The sequence below is a fragment of the Capricornis sumatraensis genome, chromosome 17, assembly GCF_032405125.1.
Source record: "Capricornis sumatraensis isolate serow.1 chromosome 17, serow.2, whole genome shotgun sequence".
Taxonomy (NCBI): domain Eukaryota; kingdom Metazoa; phylum Chordata; class Mammalia; order Artiodactyla; family Bovidae; genus Capricornis; species Capricornis sumatraensis.
In genome coordinates, this window is record NC_091085.1 from 62,400,640 (window position 1) to 62,427,465 (window position 26,826).

At 43.7% G+C, this 26,826-nt stretch overlaps 1 protein-coding gene and 1 pseudogene across 2 annotated transcripts in view; both read left to right on the forward strand.

Moving 5' to 3' along the window:
• Positions 1–26,826, forward strand: part of CIT (citron rho-interacting serine/threonine kinase) — a 168,653-nt gene that overhangs the window by 48,338 nt on the left and 93,489 nt on the right. For both annotated transcript variants that reach the window (XM_068989683.1, XM_068989684.1), the window contains exon 9: positions 19,956–20,139. In XM_068989683.1, the coding sequence (XP_068845784.1) occupies positions 19,956–20,139 (184 nt within the window). The remainder of the gene's footprint in view (positions 1–19,955; positions 20,140–26,826) is intronic.
• On the forward strand, positions 13,314–13,423 carry LOC138094187 (U2 spliceosomal RNA; annotated as a pseudogene).

Below are 26,826 nucleotides of genomic sequence, written 5' to 3' on the forward strand. Positions count from 1 at the left end.
GAATGGTCACTACAGTCAAGCTAGTTAACACACGGATCTCCTCACAGTTTCCTTCCTCCTTCCCTGCCTCTCTCTTCCTCTTCTTTCCTTTCTTCCTTCTGTCTCTCTCTCTCCCTTCCTTCCTTTCGTGAGAACATCTAAAATCTCCTCTCTTAACAAAGTTTCAGTATTGAATACAGTATTCTTAAGTATGGTCGTCACACTGTATTAATACATTAGGTCTCTGGGAGGTGTTCATCCTACATTACTCCAACTTTGTACATGTTCTCATTTCCCCCAATTCTCCACTTCTAGGGACTGTTTTTCTACTCTGTGCTTCTGTGTTTTCAACTTTTTTAGATTCCACATATGAGTAAGATCATGTAGTTTTTTTCTTTTTGTGCCTGTCATGGTTCCCTTTGCATCATGACTTCCAGGTTCATCCATGTTGTTGAAAATGGCAGGATTTCCTTTTTATTTTTAAAGGCTGAGTAATATTCCTTCACACCTATTTAAATATCCATTTGTCCACTGATGGACACTTAGGTTATTCCTGTTATCTTGGCTACTGTGGATAATGCTGCCATGAGTGTGGGAGCACAGATAGCTCTTTGAGGTACTGATTTTATTTTCTTCTGTATACCCAGAAGAGGGATACCTGGATCACAGGGAATTTCTATTTTTAATTTTTTTTTTAGCATCCTTTATACTGTTTCCATAGTGGCTGCACCAATTCATCTTCCTACCAACAATGTACAAGGAGTCCCTTTTCTCCACATCTCCACCAATGCTGATTACCTCTTATCTTTTTGATGATAGCCAATCTAACAGGCATGAAGTGATAGCTCATTGGTGGTTCTGATTTGCCTTTTTGCGATGGTTAGTGGTACTGAGCACCTTTTCATACACCTGTTGGTTATTGGTATACGTCTTCTTCAGAGAGATGTATTTTCATGTCCTTTGCCCTGAATCCCAATTCTAAAATTCTGACAGATAGTCTTGATGGTTTTTATTTTCTAACTCCCAGCATAGTGGTTCTGAAGAGTCATAAAACACATTTGCCTTAAAGGAACTTCTAGTAATTTTAACAGCCCTATTACTTTGGAATAATATCACATTTATAGAAAAATTGCAAAGATAGTAGAGTTCCCACATACCCTTCTTCCAGTTTCCCCTAATGACAGCATCCTACATAACAACATCATATTTGTCAAAATAAGATTATACAATTAATTAAACTTCAGGCTTACTCCAGGTTTACCAGCTTCCTCTCTCATGCCCCTTTTTCTGTTCTAGGAATCCATCCAGGGCACTATATTGCAATTAGAGTGCTTGTGGCTCATGGCACTTATCCCGGCTGAGGTACTTAATGTAGCTCAGCCAGTGAGTGGGATCTCCATGCCCTCTGAGGACTGATAGGGCCTTTTCCTGATGGTTCTCAGCCATCCTTGACTATGCAGAGAGCTGTGGTATTAATTGCAGTGTCTCCTAGCAGATTTTCCTGTTTTTCACCAACCTTCGCTCCTTGTGTATTTGTAATCAGCTGAGGGTTTGTGACTGAAAACATTGCTGGACTGCATGACATTAGAGCTATTTTCTAACTAGGTAGTTCTAACACAAATTATGCCTTTGTCCAGGCCCATTTGTCATAAACACACATTGAGTGACTCTCATCAACCAAAGCACTTGAAGTCATTAGGTTTCCTGAGTTCCTGATTGCTGCTCAAATGCTTTGTGGTTCCAGGCTGTTGAATATTTCAACTTTCCACACAGGAGATTGTCCTTTGATGAAAGAAACATTAGCTTCTCTGCTAGTTCACCCTCAATTCTTCTTTTTCTTATTATAACCAAGGAAAGGAAGTAATGCTTAACACAGCAGGTAATAATCTTCTAAAACTCATTATCTCAAGAGGTGGTCCGGCAGGATATATAAACGCAGTTTAAGAAGGGTCTGGGCAAATGGATGAGTGACAGAACTGGAAGTGGTTACTGGGAGAAACTACGTGCCTTGGCTTTGACCCCTGAGGTCAGATGGAGCAGTTGGTCGTTTGGAGCATTTAGGTCCTACCCCTTGAAGTCGCTGTAGGCACCAATGCGCGAACCAAGACTCTGACCTAGTTCAGGGATGTTTGTTCTCCTGGCAAGTCAAGACCGCTCTGCCACACTCACGGGCCACTGTGCACCTACTACCTTGATGTTTCACTCCCTGCCTCACATGATCAGATGTGAAGTTGAATTTTTAGCTGCTGTTTCTTATTTCAAGGCTGCTTTCCAAATTTCAGTATTAGGCTTCTTAAGTATCCTAGTTGCCCTGGGCTATGCAATTCCAGTGAAGTTTCAGATATTGAGCAGGAGTCTGATTGTGCCCTCGGCCTGCTTTTCTGGGCTTCCAGAAAGCTGAAGCCAGTCAGTCCCCCTCTTTCATGCCTTTGGGGTTATGCCTACCTTTTCTGACATCAGGCACCTGCTCCGTCAATGGCAGAGTTGTACTGTCCAGTGTGCCCTTCTACTCACATCTTTTTAATATCTTCCCCCAGAGACATAGTGATGTAAATATAACCGGCACACTTGCACCTTTCATCCAAACCCACCACATCTCAACAGTGAGAAATGCATCAGAGTGTTGACTCTGGATCGTTTCCTAGAACCTCTATAGCTGATGTTCTAGAGAACTTGTTTTTATCCGTTGATTTTGACACAGGCTTCTTTTGAGTCATCTTCAATTTACTCTTCTCAGAAAGGCACAGTTCTTGTAGAGCTACTTTTGAGTTTCCAGGTTCTTAGCATTTGTCACATAAGTACATTTCATTTCCATCCAGTAGTGGCTCAGTGGTGGTCCAATTCTGATCAGCCCTGAGATAGTCCCCTGACAAAGAGGTCTCCTTCATTGTTGATCATTATTCACTACCTGGCCCCTAATGGCCATCACAAAATTGCAGGTGTACAATCCTTTGATTACTCCATAAACCTAAGGGATGAAGGCCTTTGGTTGAAAGGAAAAGGATTCTAAGGCTTCCTGTCCTTGGGTGAAATTGTTACATTTTTTTGTGTATATCAGCACCATGAGACTTCACTGGGTTTTTTACTCCAGTCCTGTAGTCTGATAGGAAATACTGGTTAAGTAGCAACTGTTCTGTGCCAACTACCAAATATTTAAGTATATATTACACTATGTTACTTCAAAACAGTTCAAAGAAAAGGATTATTGTACCCATTCTAGAGGTATGGACACAGTGGTAACTCGTCCCAGATCATATAGCAAGTGAGAGAGAGGGTCTAGATTTGGGTTGAGGTCTAGGTGATTCTAGAGCCCTTTCTACTTTATGCAATACCATGCATGCTTTATGATAGATAGTTGTTATTAATAATGTTTATGGTGATGACAAATAATACCACTGTTTAGTCTCTGTGTCTGTTCAAGCACATTTGGAATTTGTAGTCATTTTGAATCGACAGGATTCATCAAGATATTTGAGTGCTGTGTGCTGTATGTTAGGTGCTGTAGCTCTGTGGATGAACAAATCTGGATACAGCCCTACCTTCAGTGAACTTACAGTCTAAATTATAGGTCCCTTAAATAGAGCTGTAGTCCTGTTTAAATTGCCATTCCTCAAAATGGTAGAAAGTTTGGGAATTTCCTGGCGGTCCAGTGGTTAGGACTCTGCACTTTCACTGCTGAGGGCCTGGGTTCAGTCCCTAGTCAGGGAACTAAGATCCTACAAGCTGCATGGCGTGGCCAAAAAAAAAAGGGTAGAATGCTTTTAATGCTTAGTAGATCACCCACTGGCTTACTGAACCACATATACTTGATCTTAAACAAAACATAGACTGTGACCTGGTGACCCCTTGCCCACATAGAGCATCCTGTTCTTTCTGCGAATTTATTACCACCACTGCCCCACCCCTTGCCTCAGATCTGGCCTGAGAAAGGACCATGTTGGATCAATGACCCAGTTCTAAAGTTACGATTTGTAGTCTCCAGGTGAATTGAGAGCACTTGATTCATGTTTTCTGTTTATTTGAGGTTATGTGGTTTCTTAGCCTCAGCACTGCTCGTATTTAGGAGCAGATAATTATTTGTTTGGGGACTGTTACGTGAATTGCAGAATGTTTAGCAGCACCCCTGGCGTTTACCCGTAGATTCCAGTAGCTGTCTGCATCTTGTGATAACCCAGCACGTCTCCAGACATTTGCCAAGTGTCCCTTGTTGGGGGGTAAGGAGCAGTACAACTGTTCCCAGTAGAGAACCATTGTTTTAGAAGAATTGGTCAGATTGTTACCAGGGGAGAGAATATCACAGAGAGTCACTCAAGACTGCCATTGCTAACCCGCAGTGGAACCGTAGCCTGGGGTCAGGGGGACCCTGCTGTGTTGAGTGTGGTCCATGGACCAGTAGCATCATCATCATCGCCAGCATCATCTGGGAGCTTGTTAGAGTTGCAGAGACTCAGACTCCCCTCCAGCCCAGACCTGCTGAGTCAGAAACTGCACTTCAGTAAGATCCTGAGAAATAAGATTCCTGTGTGTAGCATCTGTGAAGCTCTGCGAGAGGAGAAAATGAAATCTGTCAGCCTTAGTTTCTTGCTCATCTTGGCAGAGTCCTCCATGCTTTGTCCTCTGGGCTGAGGGTAAGGGGAGGCTGCTTTTTGGCTAAGAACTTTCCCAAGCAGATGGAACTGCTTGGAAACACAGGATTTTAGGCTCTGCTTTTGAGAAATTTAAAGCTTTTCTTTCAGATGGACTTTATAGCTTTCGTATTTTTCAAGATGGTGGTTTAACATAATCTCTTCCTGCTGATGGCAAATAGATAGTTGTAATAAAGGCATTTGTATACCTTATACATCCCCCCACTGCTTTCTGCATTACTATTGTCTTGTATTTACTTTTTTTTCTTAGAGTTGGTTTGCATCATATTGTGTTGGTTTCAGGTGTATAGCATAGTGATTCAGTATTTTTGCAGATTGTATTCCATTATAGGTTATTTACAAGATAATGGGTGTAAGTATTTAGTTTTAAGGATGGATTGGTTCCTTTACCAACACTTTTTAGGTGTGTATTATAACCCTTTACTGAGCACTTACTATGTACCTGGGGGCCCTGCAAGGCACGCTAATGCGTATTATTGTCCTCCTAAAATTTCTGTGAGGCCAGTACTATATTTGGTCCCATAGTACAGATGAAAATACTGAGGCCTTAAAGAGATGAAGCCTATTGGTAAAGATCATGGAACTCATAGTTGGCAGTGACAAGAGTCTAACTTGGGTTTCCCTGTCTCCAGATTCACTTTACATTTAAAAATTTATTTGAAAAAATCCATGATAAAAAAAAAATTCAAGCAATATAAAAGGTTAAACAATTAAAAAAAAAGTCACCTACCCTCCCCATGCCCAGTGCCTCTCTCTAAAATGAACCATTATTATCAGTTTCTTGTATAACTTTCCATAATATTTTGTACTAATACAAACACCAGTATAGTCTGCACTCTTAACGGCATTGTTGTACTGCCTCCTAAGAATTCAGAAATTTTTATTGTCAGGCTGTTTTCCTGCATCGTTGAAAAAAATGAAGAAGGCTTTGTACAATCCCACTGTGCTGATGCTTTGAATTCAAGCTGTCCTGACATTGATTTCTGATGAGCAGTTCTCTCTTCTCAAAAGAACACCCCTTATGATTTTGACATGAATATTTCATTTATTTATTTTGGTTTTCTGCTTTTAGAATAACATTATCTCAGTAACTTGTATGTTTGTGTGTGTGTGTGTGTTTTAAAGGTCTGCTTGTTTGGGTTTTTTTTTTTTTTTATCATTTAATCAGGTATTTGGCCAGATTTTGTTTTTTAAACTAGTTTGTGGAGGACAGTAGATGGGTTTCTCCTTTCAGTTCAGTTCAGTCACTCAGTCATGTCTGACTTTGCAACCGCATGAATCACAGCACGCCAGGCCTCCCTGTCCATCATCACCAACTCCCGGAGTCTACCCAAACCCATGTCCATTGAGTCGGTGATGCCATCCAGCTGTCTCATCCTCTGTCATCCCTTTCTCCTCCTGCCCCCAATCCTTCTCAGCATCAGGGTCTTTTCCAATGTGTCAACTCTTCGCATGAGGTGGCCAAAGTATTGGAGTTTCAGCTTCAACATCAGTCCTTCCAATGAACATCCAGGAGTGATTTCCTTCAGAATGGACTAGTTGGATCTCCTTGCAGTCCAGGGGACTCTCAAGAGTCTTCTCCAACACCACAGTTCAAAAGCATCAATTCTTGGGCGCTCAGCTTTCTTCACAGTCCAACTCTCAGATCCATACATGACTACTGGAAAAACCATAGCCTTGACTGGACGGACCTTTGTTGGCAAAGTAATGTCTCTGCTTTTCAATATGCTATCTAGGTTGGTCATAACTTTCCTTCCAAGGAGTAAGCATCTTTTAATTTCATGGCTGTAATCACCATCTGCAGTGATTTGGGAGCCCCCCAAAATAAAGTCTGACACTGTTTCTACTGTTACCCTATCTATTTCCCATGAAGGGATGGGGCCAGATGCCATGATCTTTGTTTTCTGAATGTTGAACTTTAAGCCAACTTTTTCACTCTCCTCCTTCACTTTTATCAAGAGGCTTTTGAGTTCCTCTTCACTTTCTGCCATAAGGGTAGTGTTGTCTGCATATCTGAGGTTATTGATATTTCTCCTGGCAATCTTGATTCCAGCTTGTGCTTCACCCAGCCCGGCATTTCGTATGATGTACTCTGCATATAAGTTAAATAAGCAGGATGACAATATACAGCCTTGACGTACTCCTTTTCCTATTTGGAACCAGTCTGTTGTTCCATGTCCAGTTCTAACTGTTGCATCCTGACCTGCATACAGGTTTCTCAAGAGGCAGGTCAGGTGGTCTGATATTCCCATCTCTTTCAGAATTTTCCACAGTTTATTGTGATCCACACAGTCAAAGGCTTTGGCATAGTCAATAAAGCAGAAATAGATGTTTTTCTGGAACTCTCTTGCTTTTTCGATGATCCAGTGGATGTTGGCAATTTGATCTCTGGTTCCTCTGCCTTTTCTAAAACCAGCTTGAACATCTGGAGTTCATGGTTCATGTACTGCTGAAGCCTGTCTTGGAGAATTTTGAGCATTACTTTACTAGCGTGTGAGATGAGTGCAATTGTGCGGTAGTTTGAGCATTCTTTGGCATTGCCTTTCTTTGGGATAGGAATGAAAACTGACCTTTTCCAGTCCTGTGGCCACTGGTAAGTTTTCCAAATTTGCTGGCATATTGAGTGCAGCACTTTCACAGCATCATCTTCCAGGATTTGAAACAGCTCCACTGGAATTCCATCTCCTCCACTAGCTTTGTTCGTAGTGATGCTTTCTAAGGCCCACTTGACTTCACATTCCAGGATGTCTGGCTCTACGTGAGTGATCACACCATCGTGATTATCTGGGTCGTGAAGATCTTTTTTGTACAGTTCTTCTGTGTATTCTTGCCACCTCTTCTTAGTTTCTCCACTAGCCATGTGTTTCTCCATTATCTGGGTTGGCCTTTAAGTGTGTCTCCCTGTTAGATAGCCACCCAGTCACTTAGGGGCTGGAGGAAGTGAGGAAGGGGAACTGGGGGTGTTTAGGTGATCATCATGAGAGAGAGAGTAGAAGGGCAGGAGGATGGTATAGTGATGGCAGGAACTGAGCTTCCTAGACTAGGAGTATGTGGGCAACACCTGGTAGAACTTCAAAAAGGAGTAACTGAGACATGTGGTCAGGAGCTCTTACAGGTGAATATTTATATGTCTTGGGGATTTTTTTTTTTTTAAGAATAAGTTATTCATAGGAGAAAATGGGCTAAAAAGAGCTAAGGGCAGGGAATTTGCTGATGGTCCAGTGGTTAGGACTCCACTTTCACTGCTGGGTCCTGTGTTTAATCCCTGTCAAGGAACTAAGATCCTGCAAGCCATTCTTTGTGGCCAAATAAGAAAAAACTAAACTCATATCGATTAAGGTTATAGGGTCTCCTCCATCTAGTTTGAATTTAGAAGCTACCTCTAGAGATATTAAAAATAAATATGTAATATTCTACTTTATCTCAAGATAAATCAAGATGGCTTACTTTAGAGATAATTGCAATACTAAAATGATAAAAATAAATGAGAAATCTGGATAAAGGGTGTGTCAAAGTAGGGAAACAGAGGCAGGGTTAATGGTAAAAACCAATAAGCTCTGGTTAAATTGCCAGCCGGGGTGGATTTGGGATCATTAGCCTCCTAGTGGCCAAAATAAAATGAAGAATATGGACAGTTGTAAGAGGCTCAGTCCTGTGAGAAGAAAAATCCAGAATAATATGTTCAGAGAAGACTCAGTTTTCTGGTACTGAGTCCTGAGGAGTTTCAACATGGGGTTCCCCAAAATGAGACCCCTTGTGATGTGGTGGCCCTGGGGATTTCCCTGTGACTGCTTCTTACAGTGCCTCTTAGTGTAAGCCAATGCGGCAGTGCTGAATCTCCATTCAGAGAGTCATTTCTAACTGAGGCAAATTCATGCCTTTCCTGGGAGAAGATGAGAAAGGGGGAATAGATTTGTTAGAGAGCCCGTAAATTGGAGCCCTGAACTGTTCATTTCTTACTTGCTTGGAAGATTTTCCAGCAAACATGGAAATGATTTGGCCAAAGATTCAAAATTATATTAAACATCTGGGACTCTATTCATCAGTCAACTTTGCAGTCAGTTCTATGAAGCGTGGCAATTGCATTTACGCTCATTTTCCAAGGGCAAAGTTCAGATAGCACTAAAGAGGGTGGTTGGCAGGAGTCAAAAGAGATCAGAGCTGAAGGACACAGAGTAGGAGGTCCAGGTGGCTCATGATCTCTGAGGGTTTGGAAATGATTTTCAGTGTCTTCACTTCAGAAAAGAAGTATGACCGACTCTTTGGTTCCTGGGGATGTCCTTCAAAATCTGACTAACAGAGGATACACACAAAGAACTGATAGCCACACAGGAGCCAAAATGAAGGAACACATTTGTCTCTTTGTTTCTTACATAGGGCTGATGGGGGGTGGTGTTTTTCCATCCCCCATAAACTGGAAAGTAGCAGACTTTTCTGGCAAGAATATCTGGTAGAGGGGCTTCTTCTGGCTTAAAATGGGATAATAATAAGCATCGAAAAGACTACGGTGGCTTGAAACACATCCATTCATGAGTTCATACTGGCAACTGAAAAAAGAAATCTCATTGGTCACTTCTGGCAGTTGCTAAGGCACACCCCTCCCCCCACCCCAACTCTGAATGTTGCTAAGTATAGGGAAAGATGGGCTTCCCAGGTGGCACAGTGGTAAAGAATCCACCTGCCAGTGCAGGAGATGCAAGAGACTCAGGTTTGATCCCTGGGTTGGGAAGATTCCCTGGAGTAGGAAATGGCAACCCACTCTAGTATTCTTGCCTGGAGAATTCCATGGACAGAGGAGCCTGGCAGGGTACAGTCCATGAGGTCACAAGGAGTTGGACACCACTGAACAACTGAGGACACGCATAGGGAATAAACCAAGCATTTATCCTGCCTTCCTGTTTGAACTGTATTCCAGAATTACCAAATTGTTCATGTGCTAGTAAATGTAGAAGGAATGATGAACTTAGGAAAAAACGCCATTTTTCAGCTCTTAATGACTTAATGATTCTGGGCAAAGATCATCCAAGGGTACTGAGACATGAAGTGAAAGACGAGAGAGAAGGTCATGGGGAGGGACCAGGCTGATCTCACTGGACCACATGGATCATTCTTGACATCACACAAAGAAAGATAAGCAGACATTGTGTGCCCTTTAATGTCATGGGCTAGTAAGTAGACAACACATCCTGGGAAATATTCTCTCCAAGTGAAATTGAGTATGAGTGTGCATGTGCCCCTCGATTTAACTTCCAGTGTCTAGGAAATGGAAGTGGCTTCCCTGGTGGCTTAGATGGTAAAGAATCTGCCTGCAATGCTGGAAACCTGGGTTAGATCCTGGGTTGGAACGATTCCCTGGAGAAAGGAATGGCAACCCACTCCAGTATTCTTGCCTGGAGAATTCCATGGACAGATGAACCTAGTAGGCTACAGTCCATGGGGTTGCAAAGAGTCAGATATAACTGAGCAGTAACACTTTTTCAACACTTCTAGGAAAAATAGGCATAGAGAAACATGTTAAATAATGTCACAAGGATACACCCGACCAAGTCCAGATTGTGAGATTTCTACAGGGATCTTGTGATTCAGTTTCTTAAACCAATAAATGCCATTAAAGACAAAAAAAAGGTCAGTCTTTATAGATTGAGGCATACCAACCAAATCAGTGTGTGAACCTTGGTTGGATACTGCTTCAAAAAAATAAAATGTAAAGAGATACTTTGCGGACAGCTGTAAAAAATTGAGCACAAACATCGTATTAGATAGTGGTAAGGAGTTACTGTAAATTTTGTTGGGTGTGATGAAGGTATTATGGTCATGGTTTTTTTAAAGTCCTCACCTGTTAGAGAGTCGTGTTTCTCCCCCTAGGGAACATTCAGCAATGTCTGGAGGCATTTTCAGTTGTCACAACTTGTGGTGGTATTGGCATCTAGTGAGTAGAGGTCAGAGACATTGCTAAACACCCTCTGATCACGTGTCAGTCCCTTGCAACAAAGCATTCTCCAATCTCGATGTCAGTAGTGCCACAGTTGAGAAACCCTGAGTTAGGGATATTTGCTGCAGTAATTATGGGTGAAATTATTACCAACCAGTGTTCTTGGCCTCCTCAGTCAACAGAAATTGATGAAGAGGCCAGACAAGAAATTCAGGCAAGGCTTTAGTGGGGTTCCTGCGGCAGCAGCAGGGAGTGATAACAAGTAGCAGGTTCCCATGCCTGCTCCCTGAGGGTGATGGGAAGCTAGCTGGTTCCTTGTATGGGGTGAGGGAAGGGGTGTGACCAGGGGTCGGGCTGGAGGAGTGGCTCAGGTGGTTTGTCCACCTCTTCGGGGGTGACGTGTGCAAGTTGCATGTGTGGTACCCTGCTTTTGCTCCTAAGTGGCTGCTGGGTTTTGGGTCTTTTTGTATTTTTTTGTCCATAATTTGCTCTAACTGTGTGTGCATGCAGTTATTTGTAGTCCTTTACAATTTCTTTGTATTTTAATACTTGAGACCTTGCTGCAGTGCTTGCACCAAGAGAAAAGTGTCCCAGGTCTTATGTCTCAAAATTATATGATGTCTGGGGTTTGCTTTTAATAATCAGCACACGTGCAAATAAAATAGGGACCAGAGTAGGTGAAATGAAGGGAAATGAGAATATTGTACGTTTTTGAAGGTGTGCAGGAGTTAATTGTACTCCTGTACCACTTCTGCACATATGAAAAATTTCATATTAAAAATTTAAAAATAGGGCTTCTCTGGTGGCTCAGTGGTAAAGAATTCGCTTGCCAATGCAGGAGACATTTGTTCAACCCTTGGTCTGGGAAGATCCCACATGCCACAGAGCAGCTAAAGCCCGGGAGCCATAACTACTGGGCCCTCACGCTGCAGTTACTGAAGGCTGCACGCTCTAAAGCCTGTGCTCTGCAGCAAGAGAAGCCACCACGATGAGAAGCCCATGCACCCCAGCCAGAGAGTAGCCCCTGCTTGCCACAACTAGAGAAAAACCCACGTAGCAATGAAGACCCAGCAGAGCCAAAAATAAATAAATAAAATTATTAAATCATTAAAAAGTGTTGGAGAACTCCCGCCCCCACCCCCGCCCAATGTTGGAGAAAAAGATAACTACAGAGGTCTTGAGGACAGCAAAGAATGAATCTAATTGGATGTGTCATTCAGTTCAGTTCAGTCGCTCAGTCGTGTCTGACTCTGCGACCCCATGAATCGCAGCACGCCAGGCCTCCCTGTCCATCACCAACTCCTGGAGTTCACGCAGACTCACGTCCATCGAGTCAGTGATGCCATCCAGCCATCTCATCCTCTGTCGTCCCCTTCTCCTCCTGCCCCCAATCCCTCCCAGCATCAGAGTCCTTTCCAATGAGTCAACTCTTCTCATGAGGTGGCCAAAGTACTGGAGTTTCAGCTTTAGCATCATTCCTTCCAAAGAAATCCCAGGGCGGATCTCCTTCAGAATGGACTGGTTGTATCTCCTTGCAGTCCGAGGGACTCTCAAGAGTCCTCCAACACCACAGTTCAAAAGCATCAATTCTTTGGTGTTCAGCTTTCTTCACAGTCCAACTCTCACATCCATACATGACCACTGGAAAAACCGTAGCCTTGACTAGACTGACCTTAGTTGGCAAAGTAATGTCTCTGCTTTTCAATATGCTATCTAGGTTGGTTATAACTTTTCTTCCAAGGAGTAAGTGTCTTTTAATTTCATGGCTGCAGTCACCATCTGCAGTGATTTTGGAGCCCAAAAATATAAAATGTGACACTGTTTCCACTGTTTCCCCATCTATTTCCCATGTTTCCCCATCTATTTCCCATGAAGTGATGGGACCAGATGCCATAATCTTCGTTTTCTGAATGTTGAGCTTTAAGCCAACTTTTTCACTCTGCTCTTTCACTTTCATCAAGAGGCTTTTTAGTTCCTCTTCACTGTGCATATCTGAAGTTATTGATATTTCTCCCGGCAGTCTTGATTCCAGCTTGTGCTTCCTCCAGCCCAGCGTTTCTCATGATGTACTCTGCATGTAAGTTAAGTAAGCAGGGTGACAATACACAGCCCTGACGTACTCCTTTTTCTGTTTGGAGCCAGTTTGTTGTTCCATGTCCAGTTCTGACTGTTGCTTCCTGACCTGCACACAGATTTTTCAAGAGGATGTGTCATTAGGTCTAGGTAATTCAAGGGGAAAGGTGCTGGAAGGGAAAGTTGTTGGGGTCTTGAGCACAGAGGTTCCAGGCAGTGGAAGCCCATGAATTATTGTTCAAGTATGTTCTGGGGGGCTCCATCTGTGCCCCAAACTGGATGTATCCACACCCAGACAATTATAGTCTTGACTAGTTAACAGTCTGGAAAGATTCACTTTTGAGTGTTTCCACCCTATGTAGGTATTTCACAGGTTGCTCTGTACCGAGACCAAGAGGGAGGGGGAAACAAAGTGACACTGCAGTGTTAGAAGGCTGGTTGAAGTGTGGTCCAGAATTGAGAGAAGGCGTCTCTACAAGTGTAATCTTGTGGGAAAACAGAAGTTGCTTACCAAAAACTTGATAGTAAGCAGCCTATAGGAGCATGGCCCTTGAGAAAGGCAAGATTCAGACAGAGCGCACAACTCCATCGAGATCTTGTATCTGTCCCCAGAGACGAAACCTGCTTAGCTGTGGGCAGCCCAGCCCTAGCATCCTTGAGACTGATCAATTAAAGCATACTTCATCGCTTCTTGGCCTTTGGCTAGGATAAAATGTAATATCTGTTCTTATCAGATTAAAGCATACTTCACTGATGCTAAAACTTGCATATTCATTTTCTTTGAAGACGTCATAGTAAAAACTGATCACCAGCCAAGTCAGCATTATCTGAAAGTCTCTTTATAACTGTTTGGGTAACCAAACATGTCAGATAATTCTTTTTCTACTCAAGTCTGTTGCAAGCTAGATCCAGTTTGTCGTCATTTTGCATTTTGTATACAGTTCTGCTGTCTGGGCAAGTTACATCTGACCATTTTCCACTCAGAGGGGTGACAGTGAGGGGGCTTGCTTGAGGCTCCAGGAGATGTTTTCATGGGCTAAATTATTTATGTGTATGTAGTAGCTAGCTCTTCTTACCTGTCCTCTAATTTATTCTCTTGGTTCATTCCCATAAGATCTCTGATACTGGAAATCTTGCTCTTCTTTCTATTACAACCTTTTTCTGTTGGAATTGTTCTCTTTGTAAGAGTCACTCATTGATATTCTTAAAAATTTCTGCTCTTGCATCAGTTGTCACATTTTTGCCATGCCTTCTGTTAATCCATGTCTTCTCTGTTTCGGTTATCACTTCCTTAGAATTTGTCATGTTAACTATTGTAGACTTGTCCTTTAGAGGTTCCTAGCGTCGACCTCTACCAACCATCACTATTAAAACGATGATATCAGTCTCAGGTGCTGACACCAGCCCAGCACTCTTTCTCATAATCCCTTCTGTCAATCCAGTCTAGGATTTTCCCCCCTTCGAGGTCCAGCCAGGATTTCACTTGTATTTACTTCCTAGCCTCATTACCCACAGCTTTCTTGGGCTACTGTTCCCTGGCCTTTTTAAAGAAGCACTCATCTCCACTCCAGCCTGTGAAGACACCTTTTAACTACCTCTAGAGAAACAATCACCTCCATGACGCACTCCTGCAGGAACACACAAAGCTCACTGTACCCACTTTGGCAACACATGGCGGCCATCCCTCTGTTTACGCACTCTCCACTTTTCACAGCCTCATCTTGACCTCTGAATGACACAGATAGCCTCCTCTTCACTTATCTTGTAGTTCTGTCTTCATCATGGAGATAAATGCGATCACACTGGTGCCTCAGATTTTAAGGAACTAGAAGACAGCTGATTTTGGGGGATAGTCTTCCTTTTAGATTTAAATGTAGCATCTAATTAATCAATTGAATGCTTTTTTTTTAAAGATGTGTGACATCATGCTAGATAGAATGAAGTTGAAAATGTGTTTGATTTACTATCATTGAATGCCCACTGTGTTCCAGGCCCAGTTCTGATTCATGATACCATCACATGATATTTATTTATGTGCCTTTGTCCTGACATATATGTTGTCTGTTATTCCTCTTCTAATTCTGCCACACACAACCTAGCACCAGTGTCTAACCCACAGTGATGAGTAAAAGTCATGGAAGTTTCATGAGCTATATCTAAATTCAGGTTTTTGTTTTTAATGTGCCAATTCTTCATGACTGAATTGAGTATTCTGTAGAGTTTCCTGTAGTGGCATATGGCATGAAATAGCCTATTAGGTCTAAGAAATTATCCTGCATCTAAGGTTCTTGTTCATTCATTACTTTCACAATATAGATATGAAACCTTGAATTGTGACAGACAGGTAACTGTTCTAGGTGGTTGGTATGTAATGGTGAACACAGTGTCTTCTTTCCCCTCATGGAGCTTGTGTCCAGTGGGAAAAGCAGATGATCAACACTAGACTGAAATGAGAAAAATCTTTTGCATTTTTAATATTAATGTGTTTTTTTTTGTACACTGGAAAGTTAAAAGTTTGAATGGGATAAATGGAGCTCAGTGGGACGTGTTAGAAAGAAGTAGGGTCAAGGGGATGAATCCATTTACCTTTTCTTGTTTTTTTTTTTTTAATTTGTGAATGTTTTTGAAGGCAATACACCCTGCCCCCAGCTTCTAATGAATGTCAAGTTTTTAAAAAGGAGAGGATTTATAGGGGAGAGATTAACTGCAGTTCTTAAAATAGCTCTTTGTTTCTGAAAGCCTTGTTCTGCCATCTTATAGCTGGATGGCGGTGGGAGGGAGGCCCTCCCGAACATACTTGTGTAGCCCCTGCCACTAAAGAGAATGTGCCCTGATGTGACCTCAAGCATAGGCTGACTTATTTAAAAAACATATATGGAAAACTTCATCCTGTTTTTTTAGTGGCTTTTATCAACAAACAGATGTTAATATATGACTTCTTATTGGCCATTATTGAATGTAGTGAGCACAGGCAGTGGGGGTGAATTGATGAATGCTCTATCAGGAAATATTAATATAAGTACTCATTAACATATTTTTCAGACAGAACAATCTCTACTTTTAAAGCCTCTTCATTTAACTCAAACATATATAGTAGCTTCTTCATGGCCTGTATTATGCCAGGTGCTCTCCTTGCAAGAGCTATTTTCTAATTGTTTAATTATATATCTATTCAGCATGTATTTATTGTGTACCTGCTCAGTGCCTGGCACTGTGCAGTGTTCTTAGGTACATTGTATACTTCCATCAGTGTAGGTGCACATCCAGTGATTTCATTGACCAACGAATACCTTTTTAAAGCAGAAAAATCATTTTGTATGAGGATCAAAAAAAAGGGACTTTTTCCAATAGGTATAAGAAAGAGGAGAGTTAGCCCCTCCCCCCAACATATGTTTGTGCTTAGTCGCTCAGTCGTGTCCGACTCTTTGCAACCCCATGGACTGCAGCTTGCCAGCCTCCTCTGTCCATGTGGATTCCCCAGGCAAGAATAATGGAGTGGATTGCCATTCTCTTCTCCAGGGGCTCTTCCTCACCCAGGGATCGAACACAGGCCTCCCGCTTTGCAGGTGGATTGTTTACCACTGAGCCACCAGGGAAGCCTGATATAGATGTGGTCATATACTTGGTAGTCTTTGGCTTATACAGTCTTTTAAAATCTGTCATCCAAATTTTGAGCTAGTTCTCTGTTCTTTCTGATGCTCATATTAGAGGTGCATTGAACCTTCTCGTTCTTTTTCTCCTGTCTCTGTTTCTGTGTATTGCATTCTATATGAGCACTTTTCCAACTGTTGTGTTCTTGCAGATCACCTGGGGATATTGTTAGAATGCAAGTGTTGATTCATCAATCATGGTGTAAGGCCTGTGATTCTTTATTTCTAACCAACTCCCTGATGATGCTGTCAGTCTACAGATCACACCTTGTGAAACATGGTTCCTTGTGAATTCCTCAGGTCCTACTGCTAGTTCACTAATTTTCTCTTTAGCTGTGTCTGTTTAACAGTGAGTTTTAAACTTTAAATTTAGCAATCATATTTTTCATTTTTAGAAGTTCCATTTGGTTCTTTTCAAATGTGCTTTGCCTTTTCTTCAGCATATCTTGTTCTTTTATTAGAATTTTTGCTCATTTATCTTGATAATGAATGAAAATTTATTTTATGGTCCATTTTAGATTGTTCTCTTATCTGCAGTTTTTTGGGGGTTAATTCTCCCATTTCTTGTATCTGCTGATGCTCCTTCATGGTATTTTGGGTGGTTTCTTTTTCCTTGTTATGTGTAGTTACTGATTTTTACTTTTTTATTGTGAACTCATTTCTAGTTGAGAGAGTATGTGGGTGTGTGTGTGTGTGTGTGTGTGTGTGTGTGTGTGTGTGTGTGTGTGTATGTGTGTGTGTGTGTGTGTATGTATGTATGTATGGGAATGAAAGAGAGAGAGAAGGAATCTTGCCTTCTAGGTTGTGCCCTGGGTTGTGAATGTGGCCCTACAAATATTTCTCCACTTAATCTGCCAGTACCCTAACGGATCATGGACCAGTACTGGTGATAATTTCTTGGCTTATGGTTCCCACACCATGTAGGGTACTGTAAATACAGATACCCTTTCTGGGGCTACAGTTTTAATAGCTGTGCTGTTTCTTTCCCCCTAAAGGGCTCTGGACAAGGGTGAACATCCATCATTTTCTGGTGGGTTGAGAATTTCCAGTTCTCCCAGTTCTCTTTGGCTTGAGGCTATGATACTTTTCTCTGCCCAAATGGGGCTCCTGGAAGCCCCTCTTTTCAGCATTTCCCATTTTAGACAACTGACTACCTGCCGAAAGGCTGACGTTCTTGGCTTTTCATCTGTCCTGTGAATTTCTCACCTGTTACCAGTGGGGATATTTCATGTTGACTTCTCCCTCTTATTGAAGCTTCCCTGGCCCTTGATCTAATCTTAACTACACAGGCTAGCCTTGAGCCTGATGGAGTTTAAAGAGGGATCTTATTTCATAGGACAGAATTTCTCAGTTGTAATTGTTTCACAGAGGGTGGCTCCTGCCCCTATATCAATCATACTCCTCACTCAGAAATTCTATTTCAGTCTCCCAAAGATAAATTAGTATATAGTAGAAAGGGAATTAAACTTCTGCTAAGAATGAAATGAAATGATTAACACAAACGTGTGAGTGTGTCTGTGCCTTGTGCAGGAGAGAAGCATACTCAACACAGATTCTGCTGTATCCCACTAGCCTTGTAACCATAGGATCTGTCATAAACATCTGTGTCATGTGGGTGATAATAATAGCAGGTAGTCTGTATGGAGTGTTTATTATATACAAAAAACTGTGCCAGTAACACTTTATATAGATGTCTTTCATTTAAACCTCCTAACAGCCCTTTAAGGGAGTTTTCTCTATGTTGAAACTGAGGGTCAGAGAGATTAAGGGACTTTCTTTCCCAAGGTCACAGTGCTGGTAAGTGGTAGACCTGGGGTTTGAACCCACTGGGGTTTGAACCCACTTAGTCAAAGTATATGCCACCAACCATGATGCTTCCATATTAATACCATCTTCAAATCTCTCTGCATCTATTTCCTCAGTATTTATCTGAGTTTCCTTATTTTGGGATGGGACACTTTTGTCCTCATGAAATATAATTTCCATTAAAAACTGTTTTTTTTTTTCTTTAAAAAAAGATATTAGGTAATGGAAATCCAATTGGATTTGAGCCCATGTTGATGGAAAGTACATATGGGAGGGGGGCTGAAGCATTCAATAATTTTTCTTTCCATCACCTAATTTTTAAAGTATTAAGCAAGTAGGTTCTGACATTACAGGGAAGGTTTAAGTTCTCTGAGAGCTTGGGGGCGTGGAATCATTTTCTGGAAGAGCACATGTGACACTTTCAGTCTGCTACCACATCTCAGTGCACCTGAAACCCTGGGAATGTCCTTTTTGCATTTCCTGGGAGCTGCCAGACCTCCTCATTCTGGCTTCATCTCCTCCCCACTCCACATCCCTTCACTGCTCCATCTCCTTCCCGATGCTGCCTGCTGCTTCCCATGTTGTTGTTGTCACTGGGGAACTTTGGAAACAGCCAGATTCTTTGGAGTCTGTAAGTGGAAAACAGACTGCTGCTCCTATCTGGCACTAAGCTTTGTCTAGAAAACAAGGAGTTAAAAAAGCAGCCTGGTCCAGGGAAGGGCTGTGGCAGCTGTCCTAGGGGGCGCTCTCGAGAGCTCTGGCCGTGACTCATGCTGCTCTGTCGCTCAGATCAGCATTGGCCCCTGCCACGCAGGCAGCCAGGTGGGGTTACTGCCAGAGCACGCACAGAGCGGGGAGCATGAAGCCTGCACTGCGGGGAATGTGATGCCCAGCTTGCCTGCTCACCCAGCCTGCCTACCACAGATGCTTCAGCCTGCAGCCATGGTAACGCTTCTGGCCGGCTGCCCCCCCGGGAGCCCACCACAATGGGCAGCCTCCTGGTGACTGATGGACCAGTGTCCACCTCCCCGACTGAGAGAGCTTAGTAGGTCCGCAGGAGGCGGAGAAGATGTAGGACGTTCCTAGCTGGGAATCATGCCTTAACGAGGTAGGACGCAGCTGTCCATCCACACCGTCAGCGCGCAGGGGTGCCGTACATCACCGGGAAGAACTTTTATTTGGCTGGCATTTCATTATGCTGATTAAACTGCGGTGGATTCATGGGGCGTGATCGAGTTGGGGAGGAGGGATAATGAACTTAAAAAAAAAAAAAAGTGGTCCATAAGAGCTGCGAGTATACTCATCCGGATATGAATGGGCTAGACTGCAGTGCTATCCTCACACGAGTTACATACCTTTCAAACCCCCTCTCCTGCCCCTCCTTCCTCTCACTCGGCTAATCCCCGAAGTGTAGAAACTCTACCTTATCCCAATGATTAGCACTAAGTGTGAATGATTTAGATCTGTCTGGAAGAGGAAATAAATAGGTTTAGGTTCATCTGGCATGCCAGTACCAGCCAGCTGATGCTCCGCAGCAGCCTTCTGGAAATATCAGCAAGGAGCTCCCCAAGTGCTTTCTTTCTGTTCTACCAAGTGACCTGTTTGAGTTCACCCTTCAGTTTCCCCCAGCAGGAAAGGCAGCCCATCTGCGGGTTGGTGGCCATGTTGGCAGGGAAGGGGTTAAGCTCTTGTTGCTGTAAGAGCGGAGCAGAGGCTGGGTCTGCCTGTGTGTGAGCGAGATTGAAAGCAGGCGCTGCAGTGCCATCAGGAACGCCGAAGGAGTGAGACGATTTTCTTCTCCGCAACAGTGTTGAATCCGTCTGAATTTTTCTCTCCCCCCCACCCCCTTCTTGTTTTTTCTTCAACCAGCTCCTCCCCCCTTCGTTCCCACCCTCAAGTCTGATGATGACACCTCCAATTTTGATGAACCAGAGAAGAATTCGTGGGTTTCATCCTCTCCGTGCCAGCTGAACCCCTCAGGTTTCTCAGGCGAAGAACTGCCGTTTGTGGGGTTTTCGTATAGCAAGGCACTGGGAATTCTTGGTAGATCTGAGTAAGTGAAATTTTGACTTTTCTAAGGGACCTGCATTGATACAAGGCGTAGAGCCCAAAGGTGGTGGTGGTGGTGGTGGTGGTGGTGGTGGCGGCAGCAGCAGGGTGGGGGGAGTATGGTGGAGGAAAACTGTTAATCAGTCTGCATTTGAAGAGCAATTTACCTGGTTGGGCTTTGGTGGGATAGACTGTTCGTCTTCTCATTTTCCTGTACCTCTTCCTGTTCATAGCATCGTAATTGTCAACTGGGTACTTTGGGTTAGTTTTTCAGTCTTTGGTCTCTTTAGAGGGGAGGAGACAGTGGGAGATACCTAGCAGTGCAGATCCTCAGTGAAGGGAGAAATGTACAGGGCTGAGCTGAGCTGTCTATTTATCCATCTGTGTATCCCTCTGTCTCTCAGGTGGGTAGATGGAGGTTGCTATCTTGGCAGTGTTGAAAGAATCCTAAAATCTGTTTTTCATGAGGTAAGGGTTTCCTGATGGGGTTAGCTGAGCTGCAAGTGGCTGTACCAGAGCCCTGATGGAGGGATGGTGCTCAGCTCGGCTCAAAGTCTGCTGCAAGATCCAGGATCTGCCAGCTGAGCCTCTGAGCCGGCAGAGCACTGGTGGCCAGAGGGAGCCCCGTTACCGTGAGCCACCGGGCGGGCGTGTGATGTAGCCGAGTCATTGATTCACAGAAACTGGACTTCATGGGGGAAAAAAACAGACCAGGAGACTAGGAAATGGAAGTATAAATATCACTGTCAGCCTCTTGACACGATCGGTCTTTCTCCATTCTTGAAAAAAGCTAATGAAAAATGTGTTAGTCCAGCGTTTGGCAGTTGGAGATGGCGGGAGGGGGTCCCTGGCTTCCAGCCTCCTGGATATTTGTCAGAAATGCAGTAGCTTCTGTGGATGTCAGAGCTCAGCGTCTTCCTTCGTTCTCATGATCCGATGGCATGTTGTGTTCAGGGGTGTGAGTTCCCCTGGAAGGTCTTGAACCAGGTTGTATTATGCCCCCTGAAGCTCCAGCTCCCTCATTTGGAGGCTCTTGAGGTAATGTTGGGTGATCAGTGGCTGCCCACTTAGAAAACAAGCAGAATTTGATTTTATCTTGGCAGCATTTATTCCCGATTTGTTGTGCTTATAGCTCTGATATCAATTTGAAGGGATGTCATGTGGGTTCTTGGATGGTGTCTCCCCATGGGTGCTATTTTGACAGTAATTGTTCCTGAAAAGATTTCAGACATCTGGGGAGTAACTGGTCACTTGATGAGATGTAGGGTTGTGGGCTGCAGTAGAATTTGAGAGAGCTGTTTGGGTTGAAAGAGACCGAGGTGACCCTTCTTTCCTCCCTCCCTGGGGGCTTGCATTAAAACTCGGGGTTGGATTTTGGTAGTGGTGGCTGTACCTTGCTGGCTAATTTGCTCTGCAGCCCCGAAGCAGTCTGGATCATGGGAGAAGAGGCAGAAAGCTCACTAGCTGTTGAATGTGCCATCAGATGGGTTTGAAACGGCCCAGCAGGGCTGGGAGGTTTTGCACTGGCATCGAAGAGCAGGGCAGAATTGGAGGCCTGCTGTTAAAGGATACATAGTTAGTGGGCAGCTTAACCTTGACACACACAGCGCACTGAAGGTCACCCGTTGGACTGGACAGAGGTGCATGGAGAGTTCTAGTTCTGGTCACCAGTGGGCTAGCCAGGTCAGAAAGAAAGCTTGCTTGGGGTGCCAACCAGTGATCTGAAAAACCAGGAAGGACTTGAGGGGATGAGATTTCAGGGGCAAAGGCAAAATGATGTGGGGGCTCTCAGGCGTTGCAATTAATCTGAAGCAGTGCGTGATTAATAGCCTATTTTTCAGGAAGACTGTAATTGCATCTTTTTGCTTCTCACAGAAGGCTCGGTTAAGGGAGCTCTCCGACAGGGGCATCTCAGTATTAAGGCCCAGGCACTTGATAAATATTTGTGGATTTAATTTACTCACGATCCTTTCTCTCAGACTGTGTTTATATTGCTCACTGTATTTGAAGATAATGCTGTTTCACCTTTGGTAGTTCAAAATATATCTCTAGAGCATAACATGAGCTTCCGTCCATGCCCATAACAGATGCTTAACAAGATCCTCATTAAAGTGTCCATGCAAACAAAACCGTGTATTACTTATCTGGACGATGTAATTGAAGTATTCCTGTCGGTGGTTGGGTGGTGTGGATCAGTGCCCTTTCCATGGTGATTTGGGAATGGAATCAGAAAGATTTCCTTTCATCTTATAATGTGATCTTGCTGTTGGGCTTATTTATTTGGCCAGGGACACTATGGGTGAAACCTACAACATCATTTTAGAAATTCACCCCACCTGTTGGGCATAGGTGACCCTGGATGTATTGGATCATCATCATCAGAAATTCAGAAAAGATGCAGTGCTGGCATTGCTTAGAAGCCCCTGAAGTTTTGATAACATATAATCATTAAAAAATTCATTTGGAGGTGGGAGGGGGACATTTTCTGGCGAGGCCATCATTGCCACCAGGGACCTGGGGTTTCTCTGAGATTTTCTTCTCCCTCCATCCCTGTTTCAGCATCACAGATATTTGTTTACACACGTTGATTACCTGTGCTGTTACTCACTCTTCACACCACTGAGGAAATTGCAGATGCTGCCGTACTGCATTGGAAAGAAATGACCCCAGATCTCTTGCCACTAAACTGAATGAAGTGTTCAGAGGTGGAGCTGAATGAAAGAGGAATTTTCACAGAGACTCTGGCAGTCAGAATGATTTTAATTATTGTGATCGCTCATCACTTTTTAGGATCCTTTTTTGGGACCCCAGACTATTTTTAAGCCAGCCACTGAGTGCATCATTTTAGGTTTAACAAGACTCTTTTTTTTCCCCTAAGAGTTATTCATTTATTTTCGGCTGTGGTGGGGTCTTTGTTGCCGCACTCGGGCTTTCTCTGGTTGAGGTGAGTGGGGGCTGTTCTTCATTGTCGTGTGCAGGCTTCTCATTGTGGTGTCTTCTCTGGTTGCAGAGCATGGGCTCTCGGCACTCAGGCTTCAGTAGTTGTGGCTTGTGAACTCCAGAGTGCTGGCTCAGTAGTTGTGGCACACAGACTTAGCTGCTCCACGGCATGTGGCATCTTCCCGGACCAGGAATTGAACCTGTGTCCCTTGCATTGCAAGGCGGATTCTTAACCACTGGACTACCAGGGAAGCCCTGAAGTTTACTAAAAATCTTGATCTCAGCATTCTGACTCTGAGCTGTAGTGGTAGTTCCTTGCACTTGAGTTGGAGGGAGTGGGAGAGATCCTACAAACTAGGTCTGATTGTCTCTAGGGTGGAATGATGGCAAAGTTCATGCTGGAGAGTGTGTGTCTGGTGCCTCTTTCTTTTTATCCAACAATAACCCAAACCAAACCCCCAAGCTCTGAATGCCTGGGTGTTCCTCTGAGCCTCTGTTTGCCTGAATTTTGCAATGGAGAGGTAATAACAGAAATCAGTGTGTTACGGGTTTAAAAATATAATGGATCTCGGCTCCCCTTCCTCCTCTGTCAGCATAGGGCATGTTTTCTTTTTAGGTCCCTCTCCTTCCTAGAAGCAATGCATTTCTGCAATCCTTTAGTATAAACTCTAGAAGGAAAAAGCCAGTTGGTTTTACATTTTGTGTTAGTTTTTGCACATGCTGGTTTTATGCTTTTGGAGAAGTTGGAAATGTTAGAGGACCAATGGGATCTAGATGAGACTGGAATCCGTGGGATGACAGTGTCTGAATAGGCTATTTTTAGGATGGGGGCTTTCTCTTTTGATTCAGGGCTTTTTCCTTTCCTTTTGAGTGGATCTGAAAATTTATTCTTGGAACCAGCCATCCAAATACTGTGGAAGGGTGAAAAATGGCTTCCACCAGTGCCTTTCTGGACTTTCAGAGAGCCAATTTGGGGTGCCTTTTGCTTGCTCTGCTGGGGCCTCTTTCATGTCACTTTCTTCAACTAAAAATGAGATACCTGCCTCTTAGGGCTATTGGGAGGATGGTATGAAATAGGTAAAGTACTCAATCTAGTCCCTGGCTCATGGATAAGTCACACTGAATGTCCACTGTTATTTTTATTACTACTACACTAGTCGTCTATATGAAAGATGTCCTGTATATGTGAAGCTATGAGAGGAACTCAGCAATAATTATCATAGTCCAAAGTCATGCCAGACCAGAAACCCAGCTTCCCAGGCCCTGAGAACTTTCTGCTAGAGATGCTTGAACATCCTGATCCACCACAAGTTGATATGCAGCTCCCATATGCCTCCAGGTTAAAGGTGGCTTTTGGGGTGAAGTGGTGGGGGCCAGAATTTGAAGGCCCAGCCCCAGAATGGGTTCCTTCCCATCCATTTGAACAAGTCAGAGCATATGTGTGTGGAATACTTCATGGGACACAGGGCAAACACCTTGACTGAGAATATCATGCAAACCCTGGATGTTGAAGTACTTTAGGAGCATTAGGACGGTAAGGCAAAAAGTCTTCATGTGGAAGCCACTTGATGGGTAATGCCGATTCCCAGTTTTTGCCAAAGTCCAGTGATGATCTTTGTTGGAATGTTGGTTTCCCCACATGGGCTGTGATCTGAAAGGCAAGGCTGGGGCTTATTCATCCTGGTTTTCCTGGAGCGCAAGATAATGTAGACTCTCAGAAAATAGGTGTATTGGAATTGACTTTACAAGCAGACTAATGGAAGGTAGAGTATTTGCGTCAGCTTCTTAAAAGACAGTGGGTTTGGGTGAGTGGGGAGGTACATGGAGAGAATTTCCAGTGGTCAGGGAGATAAGAGTCACTCGTCCTTGCAGGGTACCGACTCTGTGCCAGGCTCTGCTCCAATCACTTTACATAGGCTAACTCACTTAAACTATACAACAGCTCCCAAGGAAGGCACCATCATCATTTCCATTTTACACGTGAGGAAACTGAGACATGGAAAGAGATTGAGCAACTCACTAAAGGTCATGTAGCTCCCAGTGGCTCAGCCGAGACTTGAACCCAGGCAGGGTGGCTCTAGGGTCTCTTAGCCACTGTGCTAGTCTGCCAAATAAATGCAATACATGAGAAATAGGGACATAGGTATGGGGTCCCCAGGTTCACATGCTTGTCAGAAGCAGATGCCTGTCGTGGGTAGTGACTGAACAGTGAGGGTGGGACAGGGTGGGATGAGAACTGATGGGCTGTAGAAAGGTTAGGTTTTGTTCTCGTTTCTGAGAGTTTGTCAAGTAGGTAGGCTGCATAGCTCTTGGATGTTGATGACTTCTTCCTCTTTTCATTTAGAGCTCTCGCCTGGCTTGTGTGTGTGTGTGTGTGTGTGTGTGTGTGTGTGTGTGCGCGCGCGCGTGTGCCTGTGCATGAACACATGCACACACACACTCTCTCCCTGAGAGTTCTTATTTGCTTGAGTGTAAGCTCTGTGAGCATAGGCTACTGGTTCAACCTTGCCCTCCACCCTCCCTTAGGGTGGATCACAGACAAGCTGCTCAGAAAGCATTGTGGGTGAATCGATCCAAATCATTTTTAGGGTAGCCGCTCTCAGTTTGTTGATGACTCTGTGATCCATGCCTGTTCACATCTACATTTTGTATTTCACTGCCTCCTGCTATCCATTTTGGGAAGATGTATTCCAGGAGAAGATGGCCTGAGCTCTCCAATCAGTCCTACTTTCTTTTTACTAAAATACTTGGTGAGGGGGGCTCTTCCCTTAAAAACTTTGTTTCTTCCCACCTCTGTCATTGCACTTGCTTCCTCCCCATGCCAAGACAGCCTTACCTGTGTTTTGATTGTTTGAACAGTAGCAGAATCTGCTCTGGTTCGTGAAGGCTTGCATCATCTGTACCTCCCCAATCAGTTACAGAACCCTCCCTAGCTTCCACCCATGGAACTGCCATGGACATGGACAGTGCTCCGTGCTGTTTCCACTCCTCTGTCCTCTCGGCCAGGTGCCTAACCCTTGCCTCCATGTTATTGTGTTGGGTTTTCTCCTCTCGCTTAATTTCTTCTCTCTCTTAGTCAAGCACATCTTGTTCTTGCCTTATTCTGTTCTCTATTTAGACTGTGCATGCCTGCCTCGCAAGCCTGGCAGGACCATTCTGCCGCCTTCTCATTTGTCTTAAAGATACCTTTAGGAAATCCAATCCAAATGATCCCAGCCCAGTCCTGAAGATTAGACTCCAGAAGATGTGTCGAATGCATTTTTTTGCTGGCCTACACATACTGATTTGCATGGTTGCCTCGGATCCCTTAAGAAGACAGTAATTGACTAAATGGTGCTGTATGTTCCCAGTCCCAGTGCCAGTTTGGCAACTGTCCCTTCTCCTAAGTGAATTTCTCTTGCTTCTCTCTGTTTTATTTGTCTTGCGCCTCCTGACCTCTCTCACCTTCCTTTCTCTGACAGGCTTCCTGAAAGAATAGCCTACACTCAATGCCTCTTTTCCAACCTCTCCACCTTTATGGAAATCACTGGTCCACCAACCACTGAATTTAGTGGTTTCTGCCCCTCTCCCCACGTAATGCCATTAGTTGGCTCATATGTCTGAAACTTTCTTCCCTTTTGCATTATGGGAACTTGGTTTTCCCTTCCTTCCACTTCACTGCCCTTCTCACTCTTCCATTGCTGTTTCAGGCCCTTGAAATGTTGCATTGTCCCCTAAACTCCACCTTCATTGTCTTTTTCGCCTGTTCTGG